The sequence below is a fragment of the Dendrobates tinctorius genome, unplaced genomic scaffold (assembly GCF_039654945.1).
Source record: "Dendrobates tinctorius isolate UK_male_01 unplaced genomic scaffold, ASM3965494v1 ptg000216l, whole genome shotgun sequence".
Taxonomy (NCBI): Eukaryota; Metazoa; Chordata; class Amphibia; order Anura; family Dendrobatidae; genus Dendrobates; species Dendrobates tinctorius.
The window spans coordinates 3,638,523-3,665,262 of record NW_027361883.1 but is presented as its reverse complement, the minus strand read 5'-3'; the positions used below and the strand labels follow the sequence as shown (position 1 = coordinate 3,665,262).

Below are 26,740 nucleotides of genomic sequence, written 5' to 3'. Positions count from 1 at the left end.
TCTCTCTGTGTGTCGTAGGACACTTTCCCCGTGACCATCCATGCTCTCACATACTGTCTGCCAGACTAGGATACTTTCCCCGTGACCATCCACGCTCTCACATACTCGCTCTCACATCCTCTCTGCCAGCGTAGGACACTTTCCCCGTGACCATCCACGCTCTCACATACTGTCTGCCAGACTAGGATACTTTCCCCGTGACCATCCACGCTCTCACATCCTCTCTGCCGGCGTAGGACACTTTCCCCGTGACCATCCACGCTCTCACATACTGTCTGCTGGCGTAGGACACTTTCCCCGTGACCATCCACGCTCTCACATCCTCTCTGCCGGCGTACGACACTTTCCCCGTGACCATCCACGCTCTCACATACTGTCTGCTGGCGTAGGACACTTTCCCCGTGACCATCCACGCTCTCACATCCTCTCTGCCGGCGTAGGACACTTTCCCCGTGACCATCCACGCTCTCACATCCTCTCTGCCGGCGTAGGACGCTTTCCCCGTGACCATCCACGCTCTCACATACTGTCTGCCGGCGTAGGACACTTTCCCCGTGACCATCCACGCTCTCACATCCTGTCTGCCGGCGTAGGACACTTTCCCCGTGACCATCCACGCTCTCATATACTGTCTGCCGGCGTAGGACACTTTCCCCGTGACCATCCACGCTCTCACATCCTCTCTGACGGCGTAGGACGCTTTCCCCGTGACCATCCACGCTCTCACATACTGTCTGCCGGCGTAGGACACTTTCCCCGTGACCATCCACGCTCTCACATACTGTCTGCCGGCGTAGGACACTTTCCCCGTGCCCGTCGTGTTAACCACTGACTTTCATCTTGCAGCACAAGCCTGACGAGTCTGAGAGTGAAGGCTGGGAATACGCTTCGCTTTTTGGATGGCGCTTCCATCTAAAGTATCGCAAGACGGACAGCTTCCGCAGACGGAGGTGGAGGCGACGGATGGAGCCCCTGGAGCAGACTGGAGCAGCGGCGGTCTTTGCTTTAGAGGGATCTCTGGTACGTGGGGGCTGAATGTTTTCTTGTTGATGGTAACATTAAAGAATATTTTATTTTCTAAATCGATGATACACATAAAAATAAAAATCATTTTAATGTATCTTAGCAGAGAAATCTGCTTGTTTCTCCTCCTGGACTGATGAGTCATTCTCAAAATTCAACATTTGCGGATAAAATGTGTCTTCAGGGTTTCAGACCTTCCCATTTCTGAGATAGGACAAGACAGTTGGTGCTCATAAACTTTTATGGAACTTGCCTCCAGCTCCTCCCATCTCCATAGAATTTTATAAGCACCAATGGTCATATTCTATCTCAGTAATGGCAAAGTCTTCACAGAATACAGATTTCATTTATGAATTGAGAATGGAAGGGGAAAGAAGCAATTAATTTTGTTTAGTGCAGGAAGCGGCTTTTGGAAATTCCCGGATGACAGGTTGGTGGAGACGCGGGTTGAACCCCGGGCTCGCCGGCCGATCAGACCATTTATACCATACTCCCAAGTAAAAATACTGATTTTTTTTTTTTTTTTTTCCTGCTGTGATTTTTCACACAATAGCAATCTGCTCTGATTTTTGTGTTTTTTGTTTTTGCTATTTGTTTTATATTTTTTTGCATTATTTTTTGGGTGCAGATTCGATGGAGAGTTCTTTTAAAGGCTTTATTGTTGTACTGGACTGTGAACGCTAAGTCTTCACCACTGCTCCTGGTAGTAATAGTTGTCTGTAACCCTGACGTCACTTCAAAAGCGCTGCAGCCAATCAATCAATGTGCCTTCTACTGTACATTGGAAGAGCCCAGTTATTGGTTGACATGACGTCAGCACTGCAGCCAATAGCAAACAACGGACCATTGGTGGATACTCGGCGATGGACCTGGGGAGACTGAGTACAGCTCAAAGCTTATAGGAAAATCCTTTCTGAAAGGAGACACTCAGTTTTTACTTAAAGGCAGAAGTTCAGTTTGCTGTACAGGGGACTAGCCCTCAGTGCTGAACAGACTTGTTCCAGGAAGCAGAGTGGTGTATACAACTATGTAAATCTCGTACCTGAAAAAATAAGGAGTAGAAAAACAGTAAACTCTGCTCGGTATCTCTCCAAGCTTGGTACAAGGGACACATTGTGCAGCAACCAGCGAGGGCGAAAAATGAGAAGTCCTAGAAAAGCCTTCTCTCCTCAGCTTTATTAATCAGTACTATAGACAAGACTAGACCAGACGAAACCCCCGAGAATGATGGATGCTCAGCTCACTTGTTCCATTGGTTGTTGTGAGCAAAAATAGAGCCAGATCATGTTCTCTGCAAGAGGCCATGTACATTCCGGTGGCTTCATGGATTTGCCAGGAGGACATGACCTCGGGCCACAATGTACTGCAGTGTATAGCAGGTCCTTCATCAGAGACCCCTCGTAGAAACCACAAATCCCTACTCATTCCATCGTCCGATGCCTGGGCCAAATAACGGGGATCCTTTACCAAGTAGCATTTAAAGGTCCAGGGAAAATAAGGAATGAAAAAATGTCCTTGGGTCGATCTTCTTAACCTTCTCTCCATACGTCCTGCCAGATCTTGCGATTGCTTAATATCCGTTTCTGTCAGTGTTAGTGGAAAAGGTTATCTCTCGTAAGTCCACTGGATGGCTGGGATCTGTCCGTGGTCTGGCTGGAGTATAGAAAAAACATTTCCCTCTGTTCATTTGCTACTTAGTCTGGCTCCGTAACCTCATTCCCTTCTGCGAGGCTTCAAGTAGCAGCTCCGGAGGTTTTGGTGCGAGGAGAAGTTCTCACTTTTTTTTTTGTATTGCGGTTTTTCCGATAATTGGGTCAGGTCTGATTTTACAGTAAATCTTGCCTAGAAGTTCTTCTGTTAGGTTCAGTTTTACCGGAATAGATATTATAACGCACAAAAATCTTACAGAAAAGGAAAAGATGGAATTCAGCACTTATAAGGTCCAAGAAATGGTGGCCACCTGACCGACCTACCGTGGTGGTGATGGCTTGGGACGATTGGTGGGAGCTCCTCTATGGTTCAGGTCAGGCTATATAGATTCCCTGGGAAGTTGGAAAATCTCACTGCAGAAAAGGAAGCTACGGTATAAGGTAGGGAAAATGCCTGACTGACCTCATGGGTGACACCAGAGACCATGTTCTCTTCCACTTTGAAGAGGTCTTTTTGCATACATTTATTTCCAAGGAGCATTGCATGGCCTATAAGTCTCCCTTCACCAGCTTGAAGACCACCTTAATTGGGTTGTCCATTATTAGATAACCCTTTAAAATAGGGACCAGGGAGGTGAGAAAATATATTAATACTTACCTATGGACATATGTTCTCACCTATAGTCAGCGCTGCATCTCCCACTGGTTTGTTACTGATAGGCTGCAGAATTTATATTTTGTCCATAGTGGAAACCCCTTTAAGGAGAAATTTTAACCCTTAGATCCTCCATCGAAAACTTCTACTTTGCACCAATGAGGGGCAAGAACCCTGAAACAGCTATCTACAAAAGGAGATCTTTTACTCTTGGAAAAGTGTCTGGTTGGGTTTCTATCCTAAGTTATCCTAAACCTTGTGGGATGGCTCTTTAAAGGGAATCTGTCAGCAGCTTTCTGCTATGTAATCTGATGTAGGGGCAGAAACCCTGATCCCAGCGATGTATCACTTAGTTTATTGGGTGCAGCAGTTGTGATACAATCAGTTTTCTCTGCTGCACATCTAGCAGAGCTCGGAATGCTGAGCTGTACATCACCCCACCCCCACACCACTGATTGGCAGATTCCTGTGTATTCTGTATATTTACAGAAAGCGGCCAGTCAGTGTTGGAGGCAGAGTTACACAGAGCAGGAAGACTAGGAGGCACGAGACATCCCAGTGGTAAGCGTTGCCCACCCAGTCGTAAGCATTGCTCTCCCAGTGGTAAGCGTTGCCCACTCTGTGGTAAGCGTTGCCCATCCCGTGGTAAGCGTTGCCATCCCAGTGGTAAGCGTTGCCATCCCAGTGGTAAGCGTTGCCCACCCAGTGGTAAGCGTTGCCCACCCAGTGGTAAGTGTTGCCCACCCAGTGGTAAGCGTTGCCCACCCAGTGGTAAGCGTTGCCCGCGTTGCCCACCCAGTGGTAAGCGTTGCCATCCCAGTGGTAAGTGTTGCTCACCCAGTGGTAAGCGTTGCTATCCCAGTGGTAAGAGTTGCCATCCCAGTGGTAAGCGTTGCCATCCCAGTGGTAAGCGTTGCCATCCCAGTGGTAAGTGTTGCCATCCCAGTGGTAAGTGTGGCCCACCCAGTGGTAAGCGTTGCCCACCCAGTGGTAAGCGTTGCCATCCCAGTGGTAAGCGTTGCCATCCCAGTGGTAAGCGTTGCCCACCCTGTGGTAAGCGTTGCCCACCCAGTGGTAAGCGTTGCCATCCCAGTGGTAAGCGTTGCCCACCCAGTGGTAAGCGTTCCCCACCCAGTGGTAAGCGTTCCCCACCCAGTGGTAAGCGTTGCCCACCCAGTGGTAAGCGTTGCCCACCCAGTGGTAAGCGTTCCGCACCCAGTGGTAAGCGTTGCCCACCCCGTGGTAAGCGTTGCCCACCCCATGGTAAGCGTTGCCCACCCCGTGGTAAGCGTTGCCCACCCAGTGGTAAGCGTTGCCCACCCCGTGGTAAGCGTTGCCCACATTTCTCCACCCATTTCTAGACTAACCAGTGCAGTTTTTTATCGTTTGGACAATCTTAGATTTTTTTTTTTGGAGTTCTATCCTAAAACCTTCTGTAAACACATTAATAACCATGTGCCCATCATTACTTTTCACCCGGCTGCACAAGTTGCAGGCAGCAGAGGGTTAACATTCCCAGCCCCGATGGACGCTGGAATCCATTGCCTTGTGAACTTCCCGCTAATTGTCCTAATGTTTGTTTTAAAGTCGTTTCCACCAAACGTTCCATAAGCAAATTTCTTTTAGTCAAACATCCTGCGCTGTTCCACTTCTTGCTACTTCGCTGGTGAACAGCTGAGGATTCTCGTAAGTTACAGTAAGATATAAAGGCCGACATTAATGAATAATACACAGACCTCGGAGCCATCATCATTATTAACTTCTGACCCAGGAGCCGAGGCTCGGAGGGATTCTCTCTGCTCCGGGCACCTACGAGTCTTCTGGTTGTGGATGTGTCACATTTCCTAATTTGCTTACATTGGACAGGTCCTCGCACCCATGATCCTCTCCTCTTGGCCTTATTCTTCATAGTCTCCTTCATTTATTGAACGGTGAACTTTTCACACGGCCCGCCATGCAGCTAAATACATCCCAGCCGGTGTGTGCAGTATATCACAGGCATTATAGCATGAAATCACCCAGAAATTCTTCCTTTCTGCAATCTCGGTGACTTATTGGCCGGGCCACACACGGGGCATGGTGGGCCGAGGAGGGATAATGCAGCGCTTTGTAACTAGAGTGTGAGCAGTCTTGGCTAGTGGCTTCTTGGCATCGTACCCGCAGTATTACGTCTCTCTACGGACCGGTCACAGGGTCGGGGGATAAATTAGTTCTTTATGCGTTGACTTATTTTGTCATAATTGCTTTGCAATCAAGGATGGCAGAATAAATGATGCCAAGGCAACTACGCATAAGCTCCATTGGAAGCCGCACAGTCGGGAGTATACTGCCATATACCTTCCATGTCTACAATATGGAATTGTGCATCTCGCTACACCAGATCATACAGTTGAGGAAAAAAGGGATTCCGACTTTCACAAATCTATCGAAAAAACCTCAAAAAAACCGTTTTATAACTTTCGATAAATTTGACACATGCGCCAGGAGATTTTCCCAACGCATGCGCCAATGGCCGATATGACTGCTGCCAGAAATTATGGCAATTGATGACGGCAAAATAAACTTTTCTGAGCACAATTCTGAATATAATTCACATTTTTTTTACTGTTAGTTGGCCCAGTTGATATAGCCGAGAAAGATAAGAAATGTGAGAAAGTATCTCTGTTTTGGGTAAAAAAAAAAAATCAAGAAGAAGGAAAAATTTGTTGTCTCGTACAGCTCTGTTCCACAACTCCAGTCCTTGAGCCAACAACAGGTCATGGTTGTAGGATTTCCTTAGTGTTGCACAAGTGATAGACTTATGACCTGAACAGTACTGTTACGATCTCCCCTATCGGTGTGTCTGGACTCAGTGAGTGATAGCTCAGCCGTCCAATCTAGGGAAGAGGCGTGCTGAGCTGTCACTATAATGATAGACAGCTCAGCTGTCCGTTCAGAGGCTGGGTTGTAATGAGCTGTCAGTGTTGTTGAGTGACAGTCCACCTGCCCAATCAGGGTGTTTGGAATTTTCTCCATGTGTCTCCTGTTTGGCGTTTTACCTGGCTATTTAGCTGGCTTTCTGCCTCCAATTGGTGCCAGTTGTAGCTTTAAGTTAGGTGGTGTCTGCGTGCGTAGGATCTTTTTGCTCAGTCTCAGATCTATTGTTACCCAATCTTTGACCTTGTTTCTGACCATCCATTTGCCTAGCCTCTTTATCTTGATCTGCTACCTACCAGGAATTCTGACCTCGGACCTTGACTTGACTATCCATTGGTCTTACTCCTTGGTTTATGACAAGTTCTCCTGGTATCTGACCCCAGACCTCTTGATTAGCCAACCTTACAGCTTTCCTGTGAGTATTGACTAGAATCACAAATAAAATGTCAATCCTGAATACCTGATGATCTGTTAGTGGCTCTTGAAGACTTGGAATAGGGAAACACTCATACATCAACATCAAAATGAACAAGTCATGCACGAAGTACAAGCAAAAAAAAATCTCCATTTTGTCTGATCATTATCATCTGAAACAGTGGCGTCTTTTTTATGCCAAGTTTACCCTATGTAACACTGTACAATATTTCCTAGATCTCAATGCCAGTGTGTTGCATCATAAGCCAGCTCTGTCTTCTATTAGTAAAAGCATGACTTTTGGAGAAGAAATTATTACTTTACCCTCTTATAAAGGACTAGTGGCCACATCTTGAGTATAGAGTGGAATTTTTGGCACTTGTACATAAGATTAGATAGCACAGAACTAAAAACGTCTCCACGTATGACTATAAGACTAGAAGTGCTGAACTTGAAAAATGTGGCTTTCTAATGGTTGTTCAAGTCTCTCAATGGCCTCCTTATTAAGGCCAGAGACCCAAGCCACCGTGTCGGCTAATTTATTAACCCATGGATCCTAGTAAACTGGGCACATTAATTGGTCAGTGTTGCCAACAAGCCAGAAGCCTACGTCCAAGTATCTTCTTCTGGTGGTTAGAGGAGCTAGAAATTGGTGAAACTTGACCAGAGTAGATCTATTTCTTCTTCTACAAGGATTGGACCTTTTGTGATTTGTGTCCTTGTTGTATTGATGGACTGAAGATTTTACGAACCGGTTCCTGTGCTGCTGAAAATGACATAAATGGGACGTCTTCTTCAAGCTCGGAGTGTTTTGGTCTATGACCAATTCTATTGAGCTGTCACTCGGCTGACACAGCACAAGTTTCCTTTTAGATGCCGTGTGACAGTATTTGGACCCGTTCCCCAGGAGTTTTACACTAAGCAGAGGCAGAATTGGTGTGGACCACCTAGGTCTCGTGGCAGCGCTCTCTGGAGCTTGTGGAGAACCAGCTGTGTCATGTGTCGCCTCCCTCGTAATATGTGGAGGTGTCAAGTTGATGCCTCACAGAAGGCTCCTCAATGACTTTCCTACTATAGAGGCTTCAGATTAAATAAACCAGTCACCAGTAAAAAGCTTCCGACGCGCCGCAGGGAAAATCTAATTTACATCTTATTATCTCTGATTATTTACACAACGGAAACCGCATCCAATGTTCAAACGTCCATTACGTCAGTCGTTTCCAGAGGACACTCTGCATATAAGAAGGATGCAGTGCAGCCAGTGTAGAAATATGTAACACTGCAATGTGCTAAAGAATGTGCGGAACAATGTGATCTGTGAGGGGGTAAGAGTGTATACTCTGATGATCAGGACAGTGCAGAATATTACTGTGCAGTGTGGCCATATGATCAGGTCAATGCAGATTATTACTGTGCAGTGCGATCATGTGACCAGGTCAGTGCAGATTATTACTGTGCAGTGCGGTCATGTGATCAGGTCAGTGCAGATTATTACTGTGCAGTGCGGTCATGTGATCAGGGCAGAGCAGATTATTACTGTGCAGTGCGATCATGTGACCAGGTCAGTGCAGATTATTACTGTGCAGTGCAGTCATGTGATCAGGTCAGTGCAGATTATTACTGTGCAGTGCGGTCATGTGATCAGGGCAGAGCAGATTATTACTGTGCAGTGCGATCATGTGACCAGGTCAGTGCAGATTATTACTGTGCGGTGCGGTCATGTGATCAGGTCAATGCAGATTATTACTGGGCAGTGTGGTCATGTGACCAGGTCAGTGCAGATTATTACTGTGCAGTGCGGTCATGTGACCAGGTCAGTGCAGATTATTACTGGGCAGAGCAGATTATTACTGTGCAGTGCGATCATGTGACCAGGTCAGTGCAGATTATTACTGTGCAGTGCGGTCATGTGACCAGGACAGTGCAGAATATTACTGTGCGGTGTGGCCATATGATCAGGTCAGTGCAGATTATTACTGTGCAGTGCGGTCATGTGATCAGGTCAGTGCAGATTATTACTGTGCAAGTGCGGTCATGTGATCAGGTCAGTGCAGATTATTACTGTGCAAGTGCGGTCATGTGATCAGGTCAGTGCAGATTATTACTGTGCAAGTGCGGTCATGTGATCAGGTCAGTGCAGATTATTACTGTGCAAGTGCGGTCATGTGATCAGGTCAGTGCAGATTATTACTGTGCAAGTGCGGTCATGTGATCAGGTCAGTGCAGATTATTACTGTGCAGTGCGGTCATGTGATCAGGGCAGAGTAGATTATTACTGTGCGGTGCGGTCATGTGATCAGGTCAATGCAGATTATTACTGGGCAGTGTGGTCATGTGACCAGGTCAGTGCAGATTATTACTGTGCAGTGCGGTCATGTGACCAGGTCAGTGCAGATTATTACTGTGCAGTGCGGTCATGTGATCAGGTCAATGCAGATTATTACTGGGCAGTGTGGTCATGTGACCAGGTCAGTGCAGATTATTAATGTGCAGTGCAGTTATGTGATCAGGTCAATGCAGATTATTACTTTGCAGTGCGGTCATGTGATCAGGTCAATACAGATTATTACTGGGCAGTGCGGTCATGTGATCAGGTCAATGCAGATTATTACTTTGCAGTGCGGTCATGTGATCAGGTCACTGCAGATTATTACTGGGCAGTGCGGTCATGTGATCAGGACAGTGCAGATTATTACTGTGCAGTGCGATCATGTGATCAGGACAGTGCAGATTATTACTGTGCAGTGCGGTCATGTGATCAGGTTACTGCAGATTATTACTGTGCAGTGTGGTCATGTGATCAGGTCACTGCAGATTGTTACTGGGCAGTGCGGTCATGTAATCAGGTCAATGCAGATTATTACTTTGCAGTGCGGTCATGTGATCAGGTCAGTGCAGATTATTACTGGGCAGTGTGGTCATGTGATCAGGTCACTGCAGATTATTACTGTGCAGTTCGGTCATGTGATCAGGTCAGTGCAGATTATTACTATGCAGTGCGGTCATGTGATCAGGTCAATGCAGATTATTACTGTGCAGTGCGGTCATGTGACCAGGTCACTGCAGATTATTACTGTGCAGTGCGGTCATGTGATCAGGTCACTACAGATTATTACTGTGCAGTGCGGTCATGTGACAAGGTCAGTGCAGATTATTACTTGGCAGTACGGTCATGTGATCAGGTCAGTGCAGATTATTACTGGGCAGTTCAGTCATGTGACCTGGTCAATGCAGATTATTACTGTGCAGTGCGGTCATGTGACCAGGTCACTGCAGATTATTACTGGGCAGTTCAGTCATGTGACCAGGTCAATGCAGATTATGACTGGGCAGTGCGGTCATGTGACCAGGTCAGTGCAGATTATTACTGGGCAGTTCAGTCATGTGACCAGGTCAATGCAGATTATTACTGTGCAAGGCGGTCATGTGATCAGGTCACTGCAGATTATTACTGGGCAGTGCGGTCATGTGACCAGGTCAATGCAGATTATTACTGTGCAAGGCGGTCATGTGTTCAGGTCACTGCAGATTATTACTGGGCAGTGCGGTCATGTGACCAGGTCAGTGCAGATTATTACTGTGCAGTGCGGTCATGTGACCAGGTCAGTGCAGATTATTACTGTGCAGTGCGGTCATGGGATCAGGTCAACGCAGATTATTACTGTGCAGTGCGATCATGTGATCAGGTCACTGCAGATTATTACTGTGCAGTGCGATCATGTGATCAGGTCAGTGCAGATTATTACTGTGCAGTCATGTGACCAGGTCAGTGCAGATTATTACTGTGCAGTGCGGTCATGTGATCAGGTCACTGCGGATTATTACTGGGCAGTGCGGTCATGTGATCAGGTCACTGCGGATTATTACTGTGCAGTGCGGTCATGTGATCAGGTCAATGCAGATTATTACTGTGCAGTGCGGTCATGTGATCAGGTCAGTGCAGATTATTACTGTGCAGTGCGGTCATGTGATCAGGTTGTAAAGGGGTTAAGTAAGATGTTCAATATTGTATTTATTATCTATTGCTCAATGGTACTGCTACATATTTTCATGTATTACCACACATATGAAATGGTACTGCTACTCCTTTCCAGGGCTGTGGAGTCGGTAAGCCACAGTTGCGACTCCGACTCCTGGATTTTATCAGACTCCGACTCCGACTCCGGCTCCGACTCCTTCATAAATGGCCAATTCATAACAACAAATTTACTGTTGTAAAATATTAAACATCGTGCTTATTCAGTTTATCACCATCATATAAGTAATCAGACCACTTAGAGCAAAAACTACATTTATTAGAATACAATTAGAATATAGCAAATAACTTTTATAAACTTTTCTAAACTGTAAGTAAATATGCAATAAACACTTTTATGCAGTTAATAAGAAGAAATCTATAAATTTGTCCTCAGAAAAAGTATTGCCTCTGTCAGATCCTCCTTCATGGATGCCCTCAAATCTGATCTAATTATTTTGAGAGCAGAGTCTCTACACTAACTTGTGTTGGTGGCAAAGCAGTGACCACTCGGGCAACATCTCTGACAATGTCAGGATACAGAGGAATCGCTTGTTGCACTGTTATTTTTGATGAACGGTCAAATTTCTCAATTTCTTTTAGTGCACATGAAAAATTCTGCTGAAATGTACTGGCTGTGTTCCTTGATGGGGATGACTCTTCTTCTATGCGGGAACACTTTGCACGGTCCTTGTGATCCAAATATTTTTCGAAATTAAATTCATCATCAGTTGATGATGAGGGTGAAGATGTGGCAGGACGACCAAATTCTTCTTGTTCCTCCTGACTGTTCTGCAACTCTTTCATCCTTACTGCTATTTCAAACAGAGCTTCTTTTCCTTTACTTAGCTATTGATCATCTAGCTGCCAAAAGAATGTTATTTTGTAATAGTAGCTCCTCTCTCCGTTTCATTGATGTAGCAATGCCACTTGCAATTAACCCTCCTCTTTGGGACAGGCGAAACATCAGGTTCTTCCACTCCTTTAAGAAAATACCTGGAGTTAAGTCCTCTGCTTGTAATTTTTTAGTCACTGTAAATGGGTGCTCTAGCAATATTTCCAGCTCAGTCACCTGATTCCACTGACTTTCATTTAGCGTCAGTTGAGGGTTAGCCATGTCTACAAGAAAGGTTTTCAGTTCAACCAAGCGCTGAATCATTAAGTAAGTACTGCCCCATCGTGTGGCTTGATCAATAATTGCCCCTTTTCCAGCACGTCTCTTCAAAATTGAGTCAACTTTAGGGGTTCTGGCAACAGTAGCCAATTTTCTCACCTTGCCAATCAGTGCAGCAGCATGTCCTTCTTGCAGACTGTCTCTTATAGCCAGCTGTAGCGTATGCACAACACAGCGCATGTGATGAAAGAACATATTGACACAGTTTCAACAAGATCTTCTAAACTATCATGTTGCTGTTCATCTGAAGCAACTTCAGTTTGCTCCTCAGTTACAATACTGTGTTCCTCTATTTCAAACAGTTCTGTGTCTGTGGACCCATAATGTTCTTCTAGCTGCTGGTCACCATCATTACTCTCATTCATTAGCTTAATAGTACTTATCATATTTGAAGCATTGTCAGTTACGACAGAAAGAACTTGCTCTTTTTTAAGTTCATAGTCTTGCAGAACCTTTTCCCCCAAGACCTGGAGAAACTCACTGGTGTGATGAGCTTTGGTGTCTTTTACTGCCAATGTCTTGGTAACTATTTCATTTTTGTCACAAACAAATCGGACATTGATGGCAAAATAGTTCACTCTGTGACGTGTGCAGGCATCCATTTTAAGAAACAAAGCGTCCCTTGAGAGTTTTTTTTAAGTTCTTCCTTTTGCTTAAAAGCTTCTTCGATTACTAATTTTCTAATACTCTCTCTCTCCAGAGAAACACCAAGCTTGCGGGCCATTTCCCCATTCAGACACAAAAGCTGGTCGTGAAAATAATGAAATAGGCACACTATCCTTTACAACAAGCTCTATGATCTGTTTTTTAAATGTATCTACTGTCATTGTCACAGTAACTTTGTCACTGACAAAATATCTTGCAACTGATGGCTGCAAAGTTCTCTGCTCCTTTGTTTGGCTGGAAGAGCTGGGCACTGGTTCATTGGTTTGGATGCAGTCTTTCTCATCCACTGCTTTCAGTACTTCTGGATGAAAGCGCTGTAAATGTCTCTTTAGATTAGAAGCTCTGGTAGGAGCATTTTTCTCTTTGCCTGAATATGCACTCATCTGGGCTTCACAGCATTTGTTTTCGTCTGGATCATTTGTCATACACTGACAGACATAATGTTTTCTATCTTGAGTGATGGTGAAATGTTCAAATACAGCTGATTTAATGTGATGCTTCTTTGACATTCTCAGGTTTTTAATTCTGCATTCACAATCCAAATGACAATTGTTTTTCCTAAAAACAATTGTACAAAATTATTGCCAGGTCGTACAACTGATATAGTGGTCAGTAATACTGTTATTATTCCTCATGTACTCACAGTTAACTGATGCAAAGTTTGTTGAAAGGATAATACTTCTTACAGTCTTCCTCTTCTGAGTAGCAGGCAGCTGTGAGATGCTTGGAAGACTCACACCTAGTATGATCTAGTCTAGAGGAGGAGCTTTACTACTAAGAATTTGCAACACATTTTCACTTTCAGTTTCATACATTGTAAGTAGGGGGGTTGGGGCAGCATGAGGTTAACCAAGTATAATATTAGATAAGGGCAGTGGAGAACAGTGACACACAAGAAGTAAGAAATGTCTCTATCTCCAGCAGAACTGCTTATCAATGTTGTTCATAGTTTGATAGAACATATATATTTGAGTAACATTTATAAAATTCATATGAAAGTTCAATTATGAAATATTAATACATTTTTTTTAAAGCTGGAGTCGGTACATTTCTACCGACTCCGACTCCAACCAAAACTAACTCCGACTCCGACTCCACGACTCCGACTCCACAGCCCTGCTCCTTTCTGGGTATTACCGTTGTTTTGCCTTGATGTTTTATTGTATTGTTGCTTTTTTTTGCACATAGTTGTGATAATGTTTACTGCATTTCAAGGTTTGTCATGTACAGAATAGGGAAAGCGTACTGCTCCCTTTGGACACTAGAGGGGGGCACTCTAGTATATAGAGCTCTTAGTAGTATAGGGTTAAGTGTAGGAGGGGCTGTCGGGAGTTAAGGTTAGGTGAGAAGGAAGTTAGTTCAGACAGGGCCAGAATGTCCGACGTGTCCACATGGGCTATAGGCCCAGGACTGTTCAGTAGTGACTCAACGTTAAGCAGCGACCGTCTCCAATTTATCCACGTGCATTGGACATCAGTATAGTGGACCAAAGAGTAGAAGAAGATGTGGCGACTTGTAGCCTGGGTGGACGCTCTTAGTGCGGGAGTCGGATAGAGTGAGGAACAGAAGGATGCTGGAGCTTGGCAGGGAGCGGTATAGATTTCAAGTCTGGGGCGAAACAAGCAGAAGGAATTGTCATCATGGCGAGGTTAGGTCAGGAAGAAGCTGAGAAGCAGTCTAGGATGGTCCGGGCCGTATAGAAGCGTCAGCAAAGTAGGGAGAGCTGAGGAAGCAAGTAAAGATGAATGTGTATCCTACAATGTGCCAACTGTGGATATATTGTGCGAAGCTATCAGAAAAGAAACCATTCAAGTTACTATAGACTGTGTCTCAGCTACTGGGAGTCGCCTCGGAGAGGGGCCATCACATCTTGGGAAGTGCCCAGGGGGACCGGAACCTGGAGACGCAGGTACGCCGAGCAGTGGATTGCAGTTTTCTGTGAGGGAAGGCCGGGACACTGGTGCTTTAGCGTCTCTGGCTGACCCTTACAAGGTCACTGCAGATTATTGCTGTGCAGTGCGGTCATGTGATCAGGTCACTGCAGATTATTGCTGTGCAGTGCGGTCATGTGATCAGGTCAGTGCAGATTATTGCTGTGCAGTGCGGTCATGTGATCAGGTCAGTGCAGATTATTGCTGTGCAGTGCGGTCATGTGATCAGGTCAGTGCAGATTATTGCTGTGCAGTGCGGTCATGTGATCAGGTCAGTGCAGATTATTGCTGTGCAGTGCGGTCATGTGATCAGGTCACTGCAGATTATTGCTGTGCAGTGCGGTCATGTGATCAGGTCAGTGCAGATTATTGCTGTGCAGTGCGGTCATGTGATCAGCTGAATTAGTAATTGATTGTTATAATTTGTTTTATAGGGTGGAGTAACTGACGACAAAAGTGATGATGGAAGAAACACCAGTGCGCTCAGTTTAGGAGTGAACCGCCCGACGATATCCTGCATTTATGATTGTCAGTACAGTTTCGTGTAACTTTTTTTTATAGCTCCTTAATTTTTTAACTAAAAGATGGAAATGAGCCGATGTGCTTCTTCTGTTATTATGCAGTGAAGTAGACGGCTGGTGTTACAAGTTCTATGTTACATACAATAATCTGCTGCTCACGTCTCTCCCGTTACAGATGGGAACCGCTACCATTTACGCTGCTACCTCTACCAAGCCCGAAACCTGATCCCTATGGACAAAGACAGCTTCTCAGGTGAGACCGCCGGTAATGACACGGACAATGCCTGTGCACGCCCAACATAGGGTTAAACGTGTGCTGAAAGCACTATTTGGTCTCACAATAATACACATGCAGTATATATGGGTCCAATTGTGCCAATATCACCCACCTCTCCAATGATGTCCACCAGGCCCCATTTACCGTCCAGCTGCCCTTGGATCTGTGCTGTAGTTTCAGGGACCCTCGCTGGCCTGCAGTCTCTCTGACAAGCTGCTTCCTGCCAGCAGAACTGTGCTGAGTATAACTGAGCTTCTCCTGTGGGGGATTATGTCACAGAAAGCATATGAGTGTGTGCTGGGAACTAAGAGGAGGGATATACTGCTGTATACGGGGCTGAGAGGAGAGATGGACCGCAAGATGGGGCCCTATATAGAGGGGACGAAAGGAGCAATGTACTGCAGAAAGGGCTGTATACAGGGGCATTGTACATGCATTACATTTATGATCCTGACTTAAATCCTGAATTATCCTCCAGCGCTGCACTCACTATTCTGCTGGTGCAGTCACTGTGTACATACATAATATTACTGATCCTGAGTTACATCCTGTATTATACTCCAGAGCTGCACTCACTATTCTGCTGGTGCAGTCACTGTGTACATACATTACATTACTGATCCTGAGTTACCTCCTGTATTATACCCCAGAGCTGCACTCACTATTCTGCTGGTGCAGTCACTGTGTACATACATTACATTACTGATCCTGAGTTACATCCTGAATTATCCTCCAGAGCTGCACTCACTATTCTGCTGGTGCAGTCACTGTGTACATAGATTACATTACTGATCCTGAGTTACCTCCTGTTTTATTCTCCAGAGCTGCACTCACTATTCTGCTGGTGCAGTCACTGTGTACATACATTACATTACTGATCCTGAGTTACATCCTGTATTATACTCCAGAGCTGCACTCACTATTCTGCTGGTGCAGTCACTGTGTACATACATTACATTACTGATCCTGAGTTACATCCTGTATTATACTCCAGAGCTGCACTCACTATTCTGCTGGTGCAGTCACTGTGTACATACATTTCATTACTGATCTTGAGTTACATCCTGTATTATACCCCAGATCTGCACTCACTATTCTGCTGGTGCAGTCACTGTGTTCATACATTACTGATCCTGAGGTACATCCTGTATTATACTACAGAGCTGCACCCACTATTCTGCTGGTGCAGTCACTGTGTACATACATTACATTACTGATCCTGAGTTACATCCTGGATTATACCCCAGATCTGCACTCACTATTCTGCTGGTGCAGTCACTGTGTACATACATTACATTACTGATCCTGAGTTACATCCTGAATTATCCTCCAGAGCTGAACTCACTATTCTGCTGGTGCAGTCACTGTGTACATAGATTACATTACTGATCCTGAGTTACATCCTGTATTATACTCCAGAGCTGTACTCACTATTCTGCTGGTGCAGTCACTGTGTACATAGATTACATTACTGATCCTGAGTTACCTCCTGTTTTATTCTCCAGAGCTGCACTCACTATTCTGCTGGTGCAGTCACTGTGTACATACATTACATTACTGATCCTGAGTTACATCCTGTATTATACTCCAGAGCTGCACTCACTATTCTGCTGATGCAGTCACTGTGTACATACATTACATTACTGATCCTGAGTTACATCCTGTATTATACTCCAGAGCTGCACTCACTATTCTGCTGGTGCAGTCACTGTGTACATACATTTCATTACTGATCTTGAGTTACATCCTGTATTATACTCCAGAGCTGCACTCACTATTCTGCTGGTGCAGTCACTGTGTTCATACATTACTGATCCTGAGTTACATCCTGTATTATACTACAGAGCTGCACTCACTATTCTGCTGGTGCAGTCACTGTGTACATACATTACATTACTGATCCTGAGTTACATCCTGGATTATACCCCAGATCTGCACTCACTATTCTGCTGGTGCAGTCACTGTGTACATACATTACATTACTGATCCTGAGTTACATCCTGTATTATACTCCAGATCTGCACTCACTATTCTGCTGGTGCAGTCACTGTGTACGTACATACATTACATTACTGATCCTGAGTTACATCTTGTATTATACTCCAGAGCTGCACTCACTATTCTGCTGGTGCAGTCACTGTGTACGTACATACATTACATTACTGATCCTGAGTTACATCTTGTATTATACTCCAGATCTGCACTCACTATTCTGCTGGTGCAGTCACTGTGTACATACATCACATTACTGATCCTGAGTTACATCCTGTATTATACTCCAGATCTGCACTCACTATTCTGCTGGTGCAGTCACTGTGTACATACATTACTGATCCTGAGTTACATCCTGTATTATACTACAGAGCTGCACCCACTATTCTGCTGGTGCAGTCACTGTGTACATACATTACATTACTCATCCTGAGTTACATCCTGTATTATACCCCAGAGCTGCACTCACTATTCTGCTGGTGCAGTCACTGTGTACATGCATTACATTACTGATCCTGAGTTACATCCTGTATTATACTCCAGATCTGCACTCACTATTCTGCTGGTGCAGTCACTGTGTACATACATTACATTACTGATCCTGACTTACATCCTGTATTATACTCCAGAGCTGCACTCACTATTCTGCTGGTGCAGTCACTGTGTACATGCATTACATTACTGATCCTGAGTTACCTCCTGTAGAGCTGCACTCACTATTCTGCTGGTGCAGTCACTGTGTACATACATTACATTACTGATCCTGAGTTACATCCTGTATTATACTCCAGAGCTGCACTCACTATTCTGCTGGTGCAGTCACTGTGTACATACATTACATTACTGATCCCGAGTTACATCCTGTAGAGCTGCACTCACTATTCTGCTGGTGCAGTCACTGTGTACATACATTACATTACTGGTCCAGCCGCTCATTCTTTCCTCACACACATTATACATACTGTATAATTTAGGATAAAATGGAGGACAAGTGTTTCTTTCAGTGTCTGGTTGTGGAGATGTGTGGATCTCCTGTGTGATGGTCTGTGCTAAGGCCTAAAGAACTGGACACTGTCCTAAGCAGGCGGACCCCTATATTGTATGTACTGTTTACTTTGTGTTTTCACTTTGTGCCAGAAAAGTGTTCTTTTGTTTGGTTTTCTGACTGGTATATGCAGTCTTAATAAATCTATGTGGACATTTCAACAATACCTCTTCCTGTGATTTTTTCTTTTGCCTTCCTGTATGGCGTACTCGTGCCTCTGACACACTGGTCAGCTGCTGCAGTCCATCTATTGGTACCTATCCACTACCAAACCTATCCTTACCACTAGAGGATCTATCGACAACTAGGTAGTTGCTTAGTCGCGCCCCTCCGGGATAAGCCCGGCCTGTGGCGCAGCGGGTCCACACCCACCCGTGTTACACTGACATCAGCCACTGTGGCTCCCCATCACAGGAAGCAAAAAGGGTGACATCATCAGCATACGCCACCACCTTCAGAATTGTCTTGCGGTGCTGCCTGGTCCATCCCGACCCTGGCCAACGGTGTGCGTTCCAGCCTCCTAAGAAGTGGGTCAATTGCAAGCATATACAGCAGCTGGCCCAAGGGAAAACCCTATTGAACACCAGATCCAACCTTAAAAGAGCTGCCAATCCAGCCATTCACAACTGGGAAACTATTTGCCCCAGTGTTAAAGGTCCTAAGCCAATCAACAAACTCCCCTGGCAGACCATACCTCAGAAGGACAGACCAGAGGTACAGCAGCATGCACCCCTTCTAGTAGCCCTAACATGAAACAGAACACAGCACTAAATGGATTGCAGCCTGGAACAGAGCAATGCTGGGCCATCAAAAAGAGTCAGTGTGCAAATTTCACCAGCTGATGAAACAGCACCTTTGCCAAAACCTTCCGGTCTGCATTGAGAAGCGCTATGGGACACCAAATCTTAATGCAAGGTGGGTCCTTACCCTTTGACAAGATGATCAGGGTTGACCTCCTCATTGACTTCGATAGAGTGCCCGAGGAAAGACTCTCTTTGAATACCTAACTCAAGAGGTCTTACAGAATTCGGATGTTAGACCGTCTGGACCGGGTGATTTCTTTATGGAAAGCCTTTCAATCACCAACTTAACTTCCTCTTCACTGATCATCTCTGTCAAAATGTCAAGAAAGTGGTCTACCTCTGGTTCAGGGACGGCTTTAGCCAGAAAAGCCAACATCTCTTCCCAATCCTGATCCCTCTTCCCCAAGAGGTGCGATCAGAAGGATCTGACAACTTCCAGGATCCCTGATTTGGATCTTTTCATGTACCACTCAGTTTCGACCAGTCCTGTAGCTTCTTTACTATTCACCACAGTTTCTGTAAGGGTCGGGAGAGCGGTACTTTCTGTAATCCCTCTCAAAAAACAAATATACTTGTCATACTGACACCTCATAAGCAAAAATTTCACTATGGAGAACTCCTCGCTGTTACCTCCAGTTGAGACAAGATGCTCAAGTTTCCTCCTCATGCCCTGATTCAGACTCCTGAGAGCAGGTGGAAGAATCTCACCACTCTTTTCTTGAACATCTCCCACCACTCTGACTTACTACTACAAAGATCCAGTAAGGGTACCTGGCTCTGAAGAAAATCCTCAAAGGACTGTCTTATCTCTGCTTCTTCCAAGGGAGATGAATTGAGCCTCCAAAAGCCTCTTCCCATCCGGAGGGTCTCTGTAACATTCAGAGAAAACAGAGTAAAACAGAGCTCGGAGAACTCCACCTCAACAACAGACACTGCTGAAGAGACAGGTTTTATTTAAAGGAGAAAGCTATCTATTCTGGACCTACAGCTACCTCTGACAGGTGGACATCTCGTGGCCTGGAATGTGCCGAATGTGGACATCCTCCAGGCGAGCCTCACTAGCTATACAATTAAGGGCGACGCTATCGTAAGTCAGCTTGTCTCTGGAACCTCCTCTATCTCGGGGCTTCATGACAGTGTTGAATTCCCCTCCAAAGACAACCTGCCGACTTGTAAAAAGGTAGGGCTTGATCCTCATAAAGAGACACTTCCGGTCCCACTTAGATTGAGGACCATAGATGTTAATGAGCCGGAGCTCTTGTCCCTTCATGAAGACATACTGTAAAATGTCAAATCGAAAAGAATGTCCCCACCACATAAATGCTTTGCACGATATGAATGCAAAATCAAGCAATGGAAGACTTAATAATACTGACATAATAATACATTCCCCCTTGTGATAAAATCTGCTATTTTTAAGGATTATTTCTTCAAATCCATATGGAGAGCCTTTTGGGAGCCAAACCGGAGTGTTTCCACTTGCAGACACCCCTTCCTCAGACATGTGCTGTAGGTGTTACACAAGTAATGAATAATGTCCTGTAACCACTTATCAGACACTGCGGCAATGCTACCTTTAAAGTGACATACACAAGCACCAAAATAGATAAAAATAGATAAAAATTGTGCAAAACATTTACATGGTGTCGACATTCTTTTCTATTTAAAGTTATTGAAAGATTATTGGGAGGTCCCATGGGACACACATTACCCTTAGTGGATTCAAGAGAGATAACATATGTTCAGTATATGTGAAACAGTGACACCTAAGATCAGGCACCTTGTCATTACTAACTCAATAACCCACCGGTATTCTACCGATGCAGAAGGAGGACAGCCACTCCGCTATACTGCTTGGCAGCAAACCCCATGCCTTAATTTGCTTTTCGCTATGCCTGGTCTCTTGCAAAAATAAAATGTTGGCGTTAACCTGTCAATCTAAAAGCTTTGACTTAAAGGGGATGTCTACTTTGTGGAAAGTCGGTCTCGAACTCTGTAAAATACCTAAATTAACAAGCTCTGTAGGTCCTGCTGTCTTCCCTGGCTGGGGCTGCTTGTTGTTTAATCCCCGAGCTCTTGTGTCAATCTCCGCACTTGTGTCTTAGTGGATATTCCTGATTTTGACTTTGGTTTGTTTACTGATAATTCTCCAGCCTGACGATTTTTTACCTACCTGTAGCTCCTAGTTCTGATCCAGCAACCTGACTATTCTTCTTGCCGGCTTGCACCAGCGAACAGAAGCCAACTCCATGGCCCCAACCCAGGTGCCTCTGTATAAGTGCAGATCACTGTACAGGGGTTAAAAGATGAAAGCCAGCACAACCCCAGGGATCTTGTAAATGCATTTGCTTCTAAACAGAGCTGCACTCACTTTTCTGCTGGTCACGGATCAGAAACCAATAGCATATAAAAGCCATAAATCATCACATCATACGTCAGGAATACCCATGTCACATGGCATTCTCCCTTGTATTGTGTGAATTTTTGCTCCTGTGTGTCCTCCAGTCTCAGATGTCACGAAAAGGGAAACTTTTTTTGAGGCATCTCTTGAACTAAAGTTTAAAGTTGGGGAAACTTTCCTGCCTGCGTACACATTCATTTCCAGACCCCCTCAGTGTTTCCATCGCCTTCTCCCCCAGCCCTGTACAGCCCCTTCCTTCTCCGCACACAACCTGGACTTCCTCGGGCCGCTCCGTTCACAGGGCTCCCTTCATATCATGTTTATTGTAAATGAAAGAATTGATTGAACCCGCTGGAAAGGAAAACACCTGACTCTGGCGAAGCTGTAAAAAAAAAAGCTTCATTATTTATTTTCGGTACCAAACACTAAATTCAGGCGATTCATGCCCCCTGGAAAATTCATCCTGAGTGTTAAAAGCCAGGTATGTTTTCTCGGACCCAGACCAAAATTTCCAGAATTTATAGTGGAATTAAAACTTCTGCATCCTACCGTAAAATTCCTCTGTGACATAAAAATGTCTTCTACGTGATATATATGGTGTCGGTGAGACACTCGGCAGTGGGGGGCAGTGGGGGACCGGGAGCGTCGGAGGGGTGCACGTTTTCACGCAATCCAGAGCTTATCACAGCTCAAGGTTATATAAATTGTCTAATATACCAAAGGGTCGAGACCGGAGACACAACGCTACAAATCATGGCGTCCCGAGAATAAATCTCTGGTTTTATTAGTGGAAATTAATAGCCTGGGCGTGAGGCACGGTCTCTGGAGACCCCGAGAGTTAGTGCTCCGTCTGTGCGGAGCATGCACTAAGCACAAGACATGAGCGGGCACCTCTGGAAGGCACCTGCTGGAGGATTAGCCGCCAACCTGTCAACAGTCACTTACATGTTGTGCGAGTGCCGTACATTAAATCTGCAGTTCTGGGACAGGTATATTGATGTATGGTGGCATTCACGAAGACGTGGGGGCCTGTGTTATGTATCGGTATTCCAAGTACAGTGCATGAAAATCCAAGAAAAGTCATAAGACCCAGAATGATTCATAAAATATTGGATACATGCTGATGACACTTGTGATACAGGATTCTTACTGACACTGTTGCAGATTTCAGCTTTCAGCAGAATCTTTAGTACTCGGACATTGAATGGAGTATGAACTGTTCTACTTGAGACCTATAGCAACCATTATTTGTATCATCACAACAATTAGGAGTACAAGAGAAGCCGACACAAACAGCAGACCAAAAAGGTCCGATAGTACAGTATTAACGAGTAAACCATTAACTTGTAGTATAAGTCTACAGTGGTTGTATACTCCAACACCTCACAGCTAAGACTTAGTCCGTTAGTCCGTTGTTGTCAGTATCACAGAACAATAAGTCCAGAAGTACTTGTTTTTGAGGATCCCTCAGAAAATAGAACTCTATTTCAATATGCTTTGTTCATGGGTTAAGAGAGAAGTGGAAAGAGCCCGGCAGAGGACAGAGAAAGGAGAAAGCTCAGGAAGGACAGAGGAGAGAAAGAGACGGTTACTCGGAGAGGGGGGTGGCCCTGAGAAGTCAGCCGCAGGACAGGATGGCAGTGACTAACGGAAGGTTTTGGTACCGGATGGCTGGGTACGAAAAGTGAGTAGGTGCACAGTGGGCAGACTCAGCCAGGGGGAAGAACTGTGGCCGTGGGTCTTACGGCAGCCATGGTGAAGGAACCCGGAGGAGCTTTGCCAATAAGAACAGCAGGAGGTGACGGGTACCCGGACTTAGAGGCAGAAGCTGTTGTGCATGCCAGGAGGACACCCAATAAAATTTGGACCTGATTGAACAGATTCCTGTGTCTCTCCAGTCTGTTCCGCAGCCGAAAGGGACCACCCCCTAGTCGGCACACATACTACACTGGCATGGATAAATCCTGTCCAGTTCCTTCTCTATTTATTCTGCTTCCACCAGCAAGGTAGATGAGTTCCTTGTTATGCAAGTCAAGTTCTGTGACTTCTATCACTTGTCTTGTGACTTGTGGCTCAGGAGTTGATGCACCATCCTTGTAATGTCTGATTATTTCTCACCTTAAATGTGCTGTTCCGATTATCTGCACATTGATCAGAGATTTATAACCCAAAAAGAGTATATCCCTATTAATTACCGACCAGGTACAGTAGAGGGTAAAACACAAATAGACTAGATAGTCAATCCGGCGGAGGTAGAGAGACACAGAAATAAAAAAGGGGTTGAAGAGAAATATAAGAAAAGACCACATAAAGCCCAATAGTGCCATGCTACTGTATGACAGCATTGTGACATGATGTATAGGGTAGCACCGGAGCGCTGAAAGAAGTGTGTGCCTCGACGCACGTTTCACCTACTGTGGCTTCATTTTGTTTGATTCCGTTTGGATTTTATTTTGTGCTTTCCATATTGGACAGTCTTTCAGTAAATATTCCTGTTTGTGGCATTTGAACCATGCTCTAATTTCCTTCTTGGGTGAACGTGTATCTGTTTCTTTAAGGCTGGGGTCACACGACAGATTTTCTCTTATCAGAAAAAATCGATCTGATTATGCTAATCACACTCTGTTCAAACTGAGTGTGGTCCAATTTTCTCAGATGTCGAGAAGATGGAAAAAAAAGTCTCCATCTTCCAAATTCCGTCAGTTTGTGAAAATTGGACCGCATGGTTGTTATCACACATCCGGATTTTTTTTGCGGATCCATTGACTTGCATGGCCGAGGATGCAAATCGTGCATGCTGCAATTTTTTCCTCTGACAAAGTGCATCCAAGGACAAAAAAATCGGACATGTGCATGTCCCTATAGATCTACACTGGTCCCTGTGCAGTCCAGCATTTTGACAAATCGCACTCGGACCAAAAATTCGGTTGTCTGCACGAGCCCTAAGAGTTATTCTAAGGTCACTCTCTGTGGAGTCTAGCACAACGTCCTTTCTTTATTGACATTCCCCTATTATCCTGGTCTCTATAAAGTCTGGTGTCAGATATGTCGCAGTTTGTGTCTGTAGTGCATCGTATGTGTCAGATTAACTGATTGTAACAAGGCCGTCTTCTATATCCTCACCCACTGATCTCAGTTGTGTGATCACTTCCAGCACTGCATTTTATACAGTTTTAGGAGTGTTGTCATCCTTCACTAATAGGTTTATGATAACTCTTCCCTGTCTCATTCCTGATTATTCATCTGTGTTCTGTCGACAGTTACAACCTTCTACAATTCATCTCTGTTCAGTAACATTTCCACTAGAATCTTCCATAGCTGCTAATTGTCATTATTCAAGTTTGGCCTCTATATTTCTTGCATCCATCTGTTCACAGTATGGTTAGCAGTGAGTGGCACTAGAGTCAGTTTTCTTCCTTCTGGAGGAGAACTAATTTGCAACCACTTTTTCTAAGGCTTCAATAATTTCGACAACATTGAATAACAGACCTGACAAAGGCAAATGGGCAGCACTCTGGTTAGTATTGTTGCTTTGTGGCGTTGGGGTCCTGGGTTCCAATTCCACCCAGAACCACAGCTGCAAGGAGTTCGTATGTTCTCAACATGTTTCCGTTGGTTTCTTCCGGGTTCTCCGGTTTCTTCCCACACTTCAAAGACTGATGAGTAGTCTAGATTGTGACCCCCGATGTGGACAGTGCCGATAATGTCTGTAAAGCGCTGTGGAATTAATGGTGCTACATCAGTGGGCAAAATAAATGAAGCAACCATATAGTCATCAAATCGGTAAAATGCAAACAGTGTGATGAAAAGCACAAAAAAGTAACATCGAACATAAATTAAGGGCATACCGGACCAGGGATCTTCTCTTGGAAACTCTCAGCTCGGAAGCAGGATGTCTCCCAAGAATATTCAGCTGAAGGCATCTCAGCTTTTCGAGGGCTTGAGTTTCTGTATGTAAATGACAAATACATTTTCAGTGGATGTTTAAGGAAGGTTTTATGTTTTGTTCTTACTCCCTGAGGTAGCAGAAGCGATGGCTCCTCTTTCAATTCTCTGCGTTCCCTCGTAAGGGTGAGACGTTGATATTAGAGATCAGAGGGTCTCTCCAGCGTCTCGGAGGGGAGTTCTCGTTTATACAATGCGTCCAGCACAATTATTTTGGTAAATGCTTCTACTGTTAGACTGATAATTATTTCCTGAGCGCTCAACAATGACTGCGCTGTTACAATCCTCCGGCCCGAGCAGTGATCTCATCCGCGTGATTGGCCGGACTCGGAGTTTGTAGAGTTGGAAGAAGCCAACGACAACATCCATTAAATGCTACAATGCAGAATTGTGATCACTGTGTAAACACATGGTACAATCGTGTGACCCGTTCACCAGGAATACTATTCTGTCACCCGTCAGGGCAGCAGCACTCAGTAAATACAGGGATTTTGTACGATGGCAAATTTTATACATTTCATTTAAAACTACATTTTGAGTTATCACCAAATTCCACCGGACACAGACCGGTAACTACAAATCTACGGACACATTGGAGGGGATACACCACAACTGACTTGTGAGCAGGAAATCTGCCCATCATGGTAGCGTCAAAGTGGATGAGATTTCACCAAAGCTTATCGATATGCTGCAAAAAAAAAATCTGCAGTGAAAACCGACCTGTGGTCTGGATGTTCGCTGCAGATTTCGCCCTTCGCAATGTTTCTAATTTATCATCTACTAGTAGAATACCCGCGGCTATATGTAAAATTGTTGGTTATGGTAGCTAAAGTAAAATTTTCAGTGTCACCCTGCAATTGACATTTTCAGAGTGCTACAGTAAAAAAATTTTTCACTTTAAATTTTTGATTATGGCATTCTACAAATTTTTCGTAACATTGATGTGAACAACTTTTTTTTTTTTTTAATTTCAACATTTTTATTGACTTTACATATTCAAAACATATTATGTAGTATAAACTATTACAACTATTTTTTAAACTATTTTTTTTTTTATCAGAAATGAACTTGCCCAATAGATGGTCGTTTTTTTGGGCGGCATTTTAAAAAACAGTCCTTAGTGTTATGAGTCAAGAAAAAGAGAAATTGCCAGCTCACCCTCAATTGGCAAAGTGCAGCACGGATTCCATGTCTTGAGGTCATGTCTATTTTACCAATACGGATTAAAGATTGAGCCTTTTATAGCAGCTGGATTTTTTCATTTTTTCTTAGTATTATGACCCTTTAGTATTCACCTGACACTGATAAGAGAT

The 26,740-nt window shown here is 44.6% G+C and overlaps 1 protein-coding gene across 1 annotated transcript in view; it reads left to right on the top strand.

Moving 5' to 3' along the window:
* Positions 1-26,740, top strand: part of DYSF (dysferlin) — a 320,393-nt gene that overhangs the window by 132,900 nt on the left and 160,753 nt on the right. Inside the window, exons 30-32 of the mRNA XM_073555076.1 lie at positions 847-1,020; positions 14,878-14,971; positions 15,140-15,217. Of these exons, the coding sequence (XP_073411177.1) occupies positions 847-1,020; positions 14,878-14,971; positions 15,140-15,217 (346 nt within the window). The remainder of the gene's footprint in view (positions 1-846; positions 1,021-14,877; positions 14,972-15,139; positions 15,218-26,740) is intronic.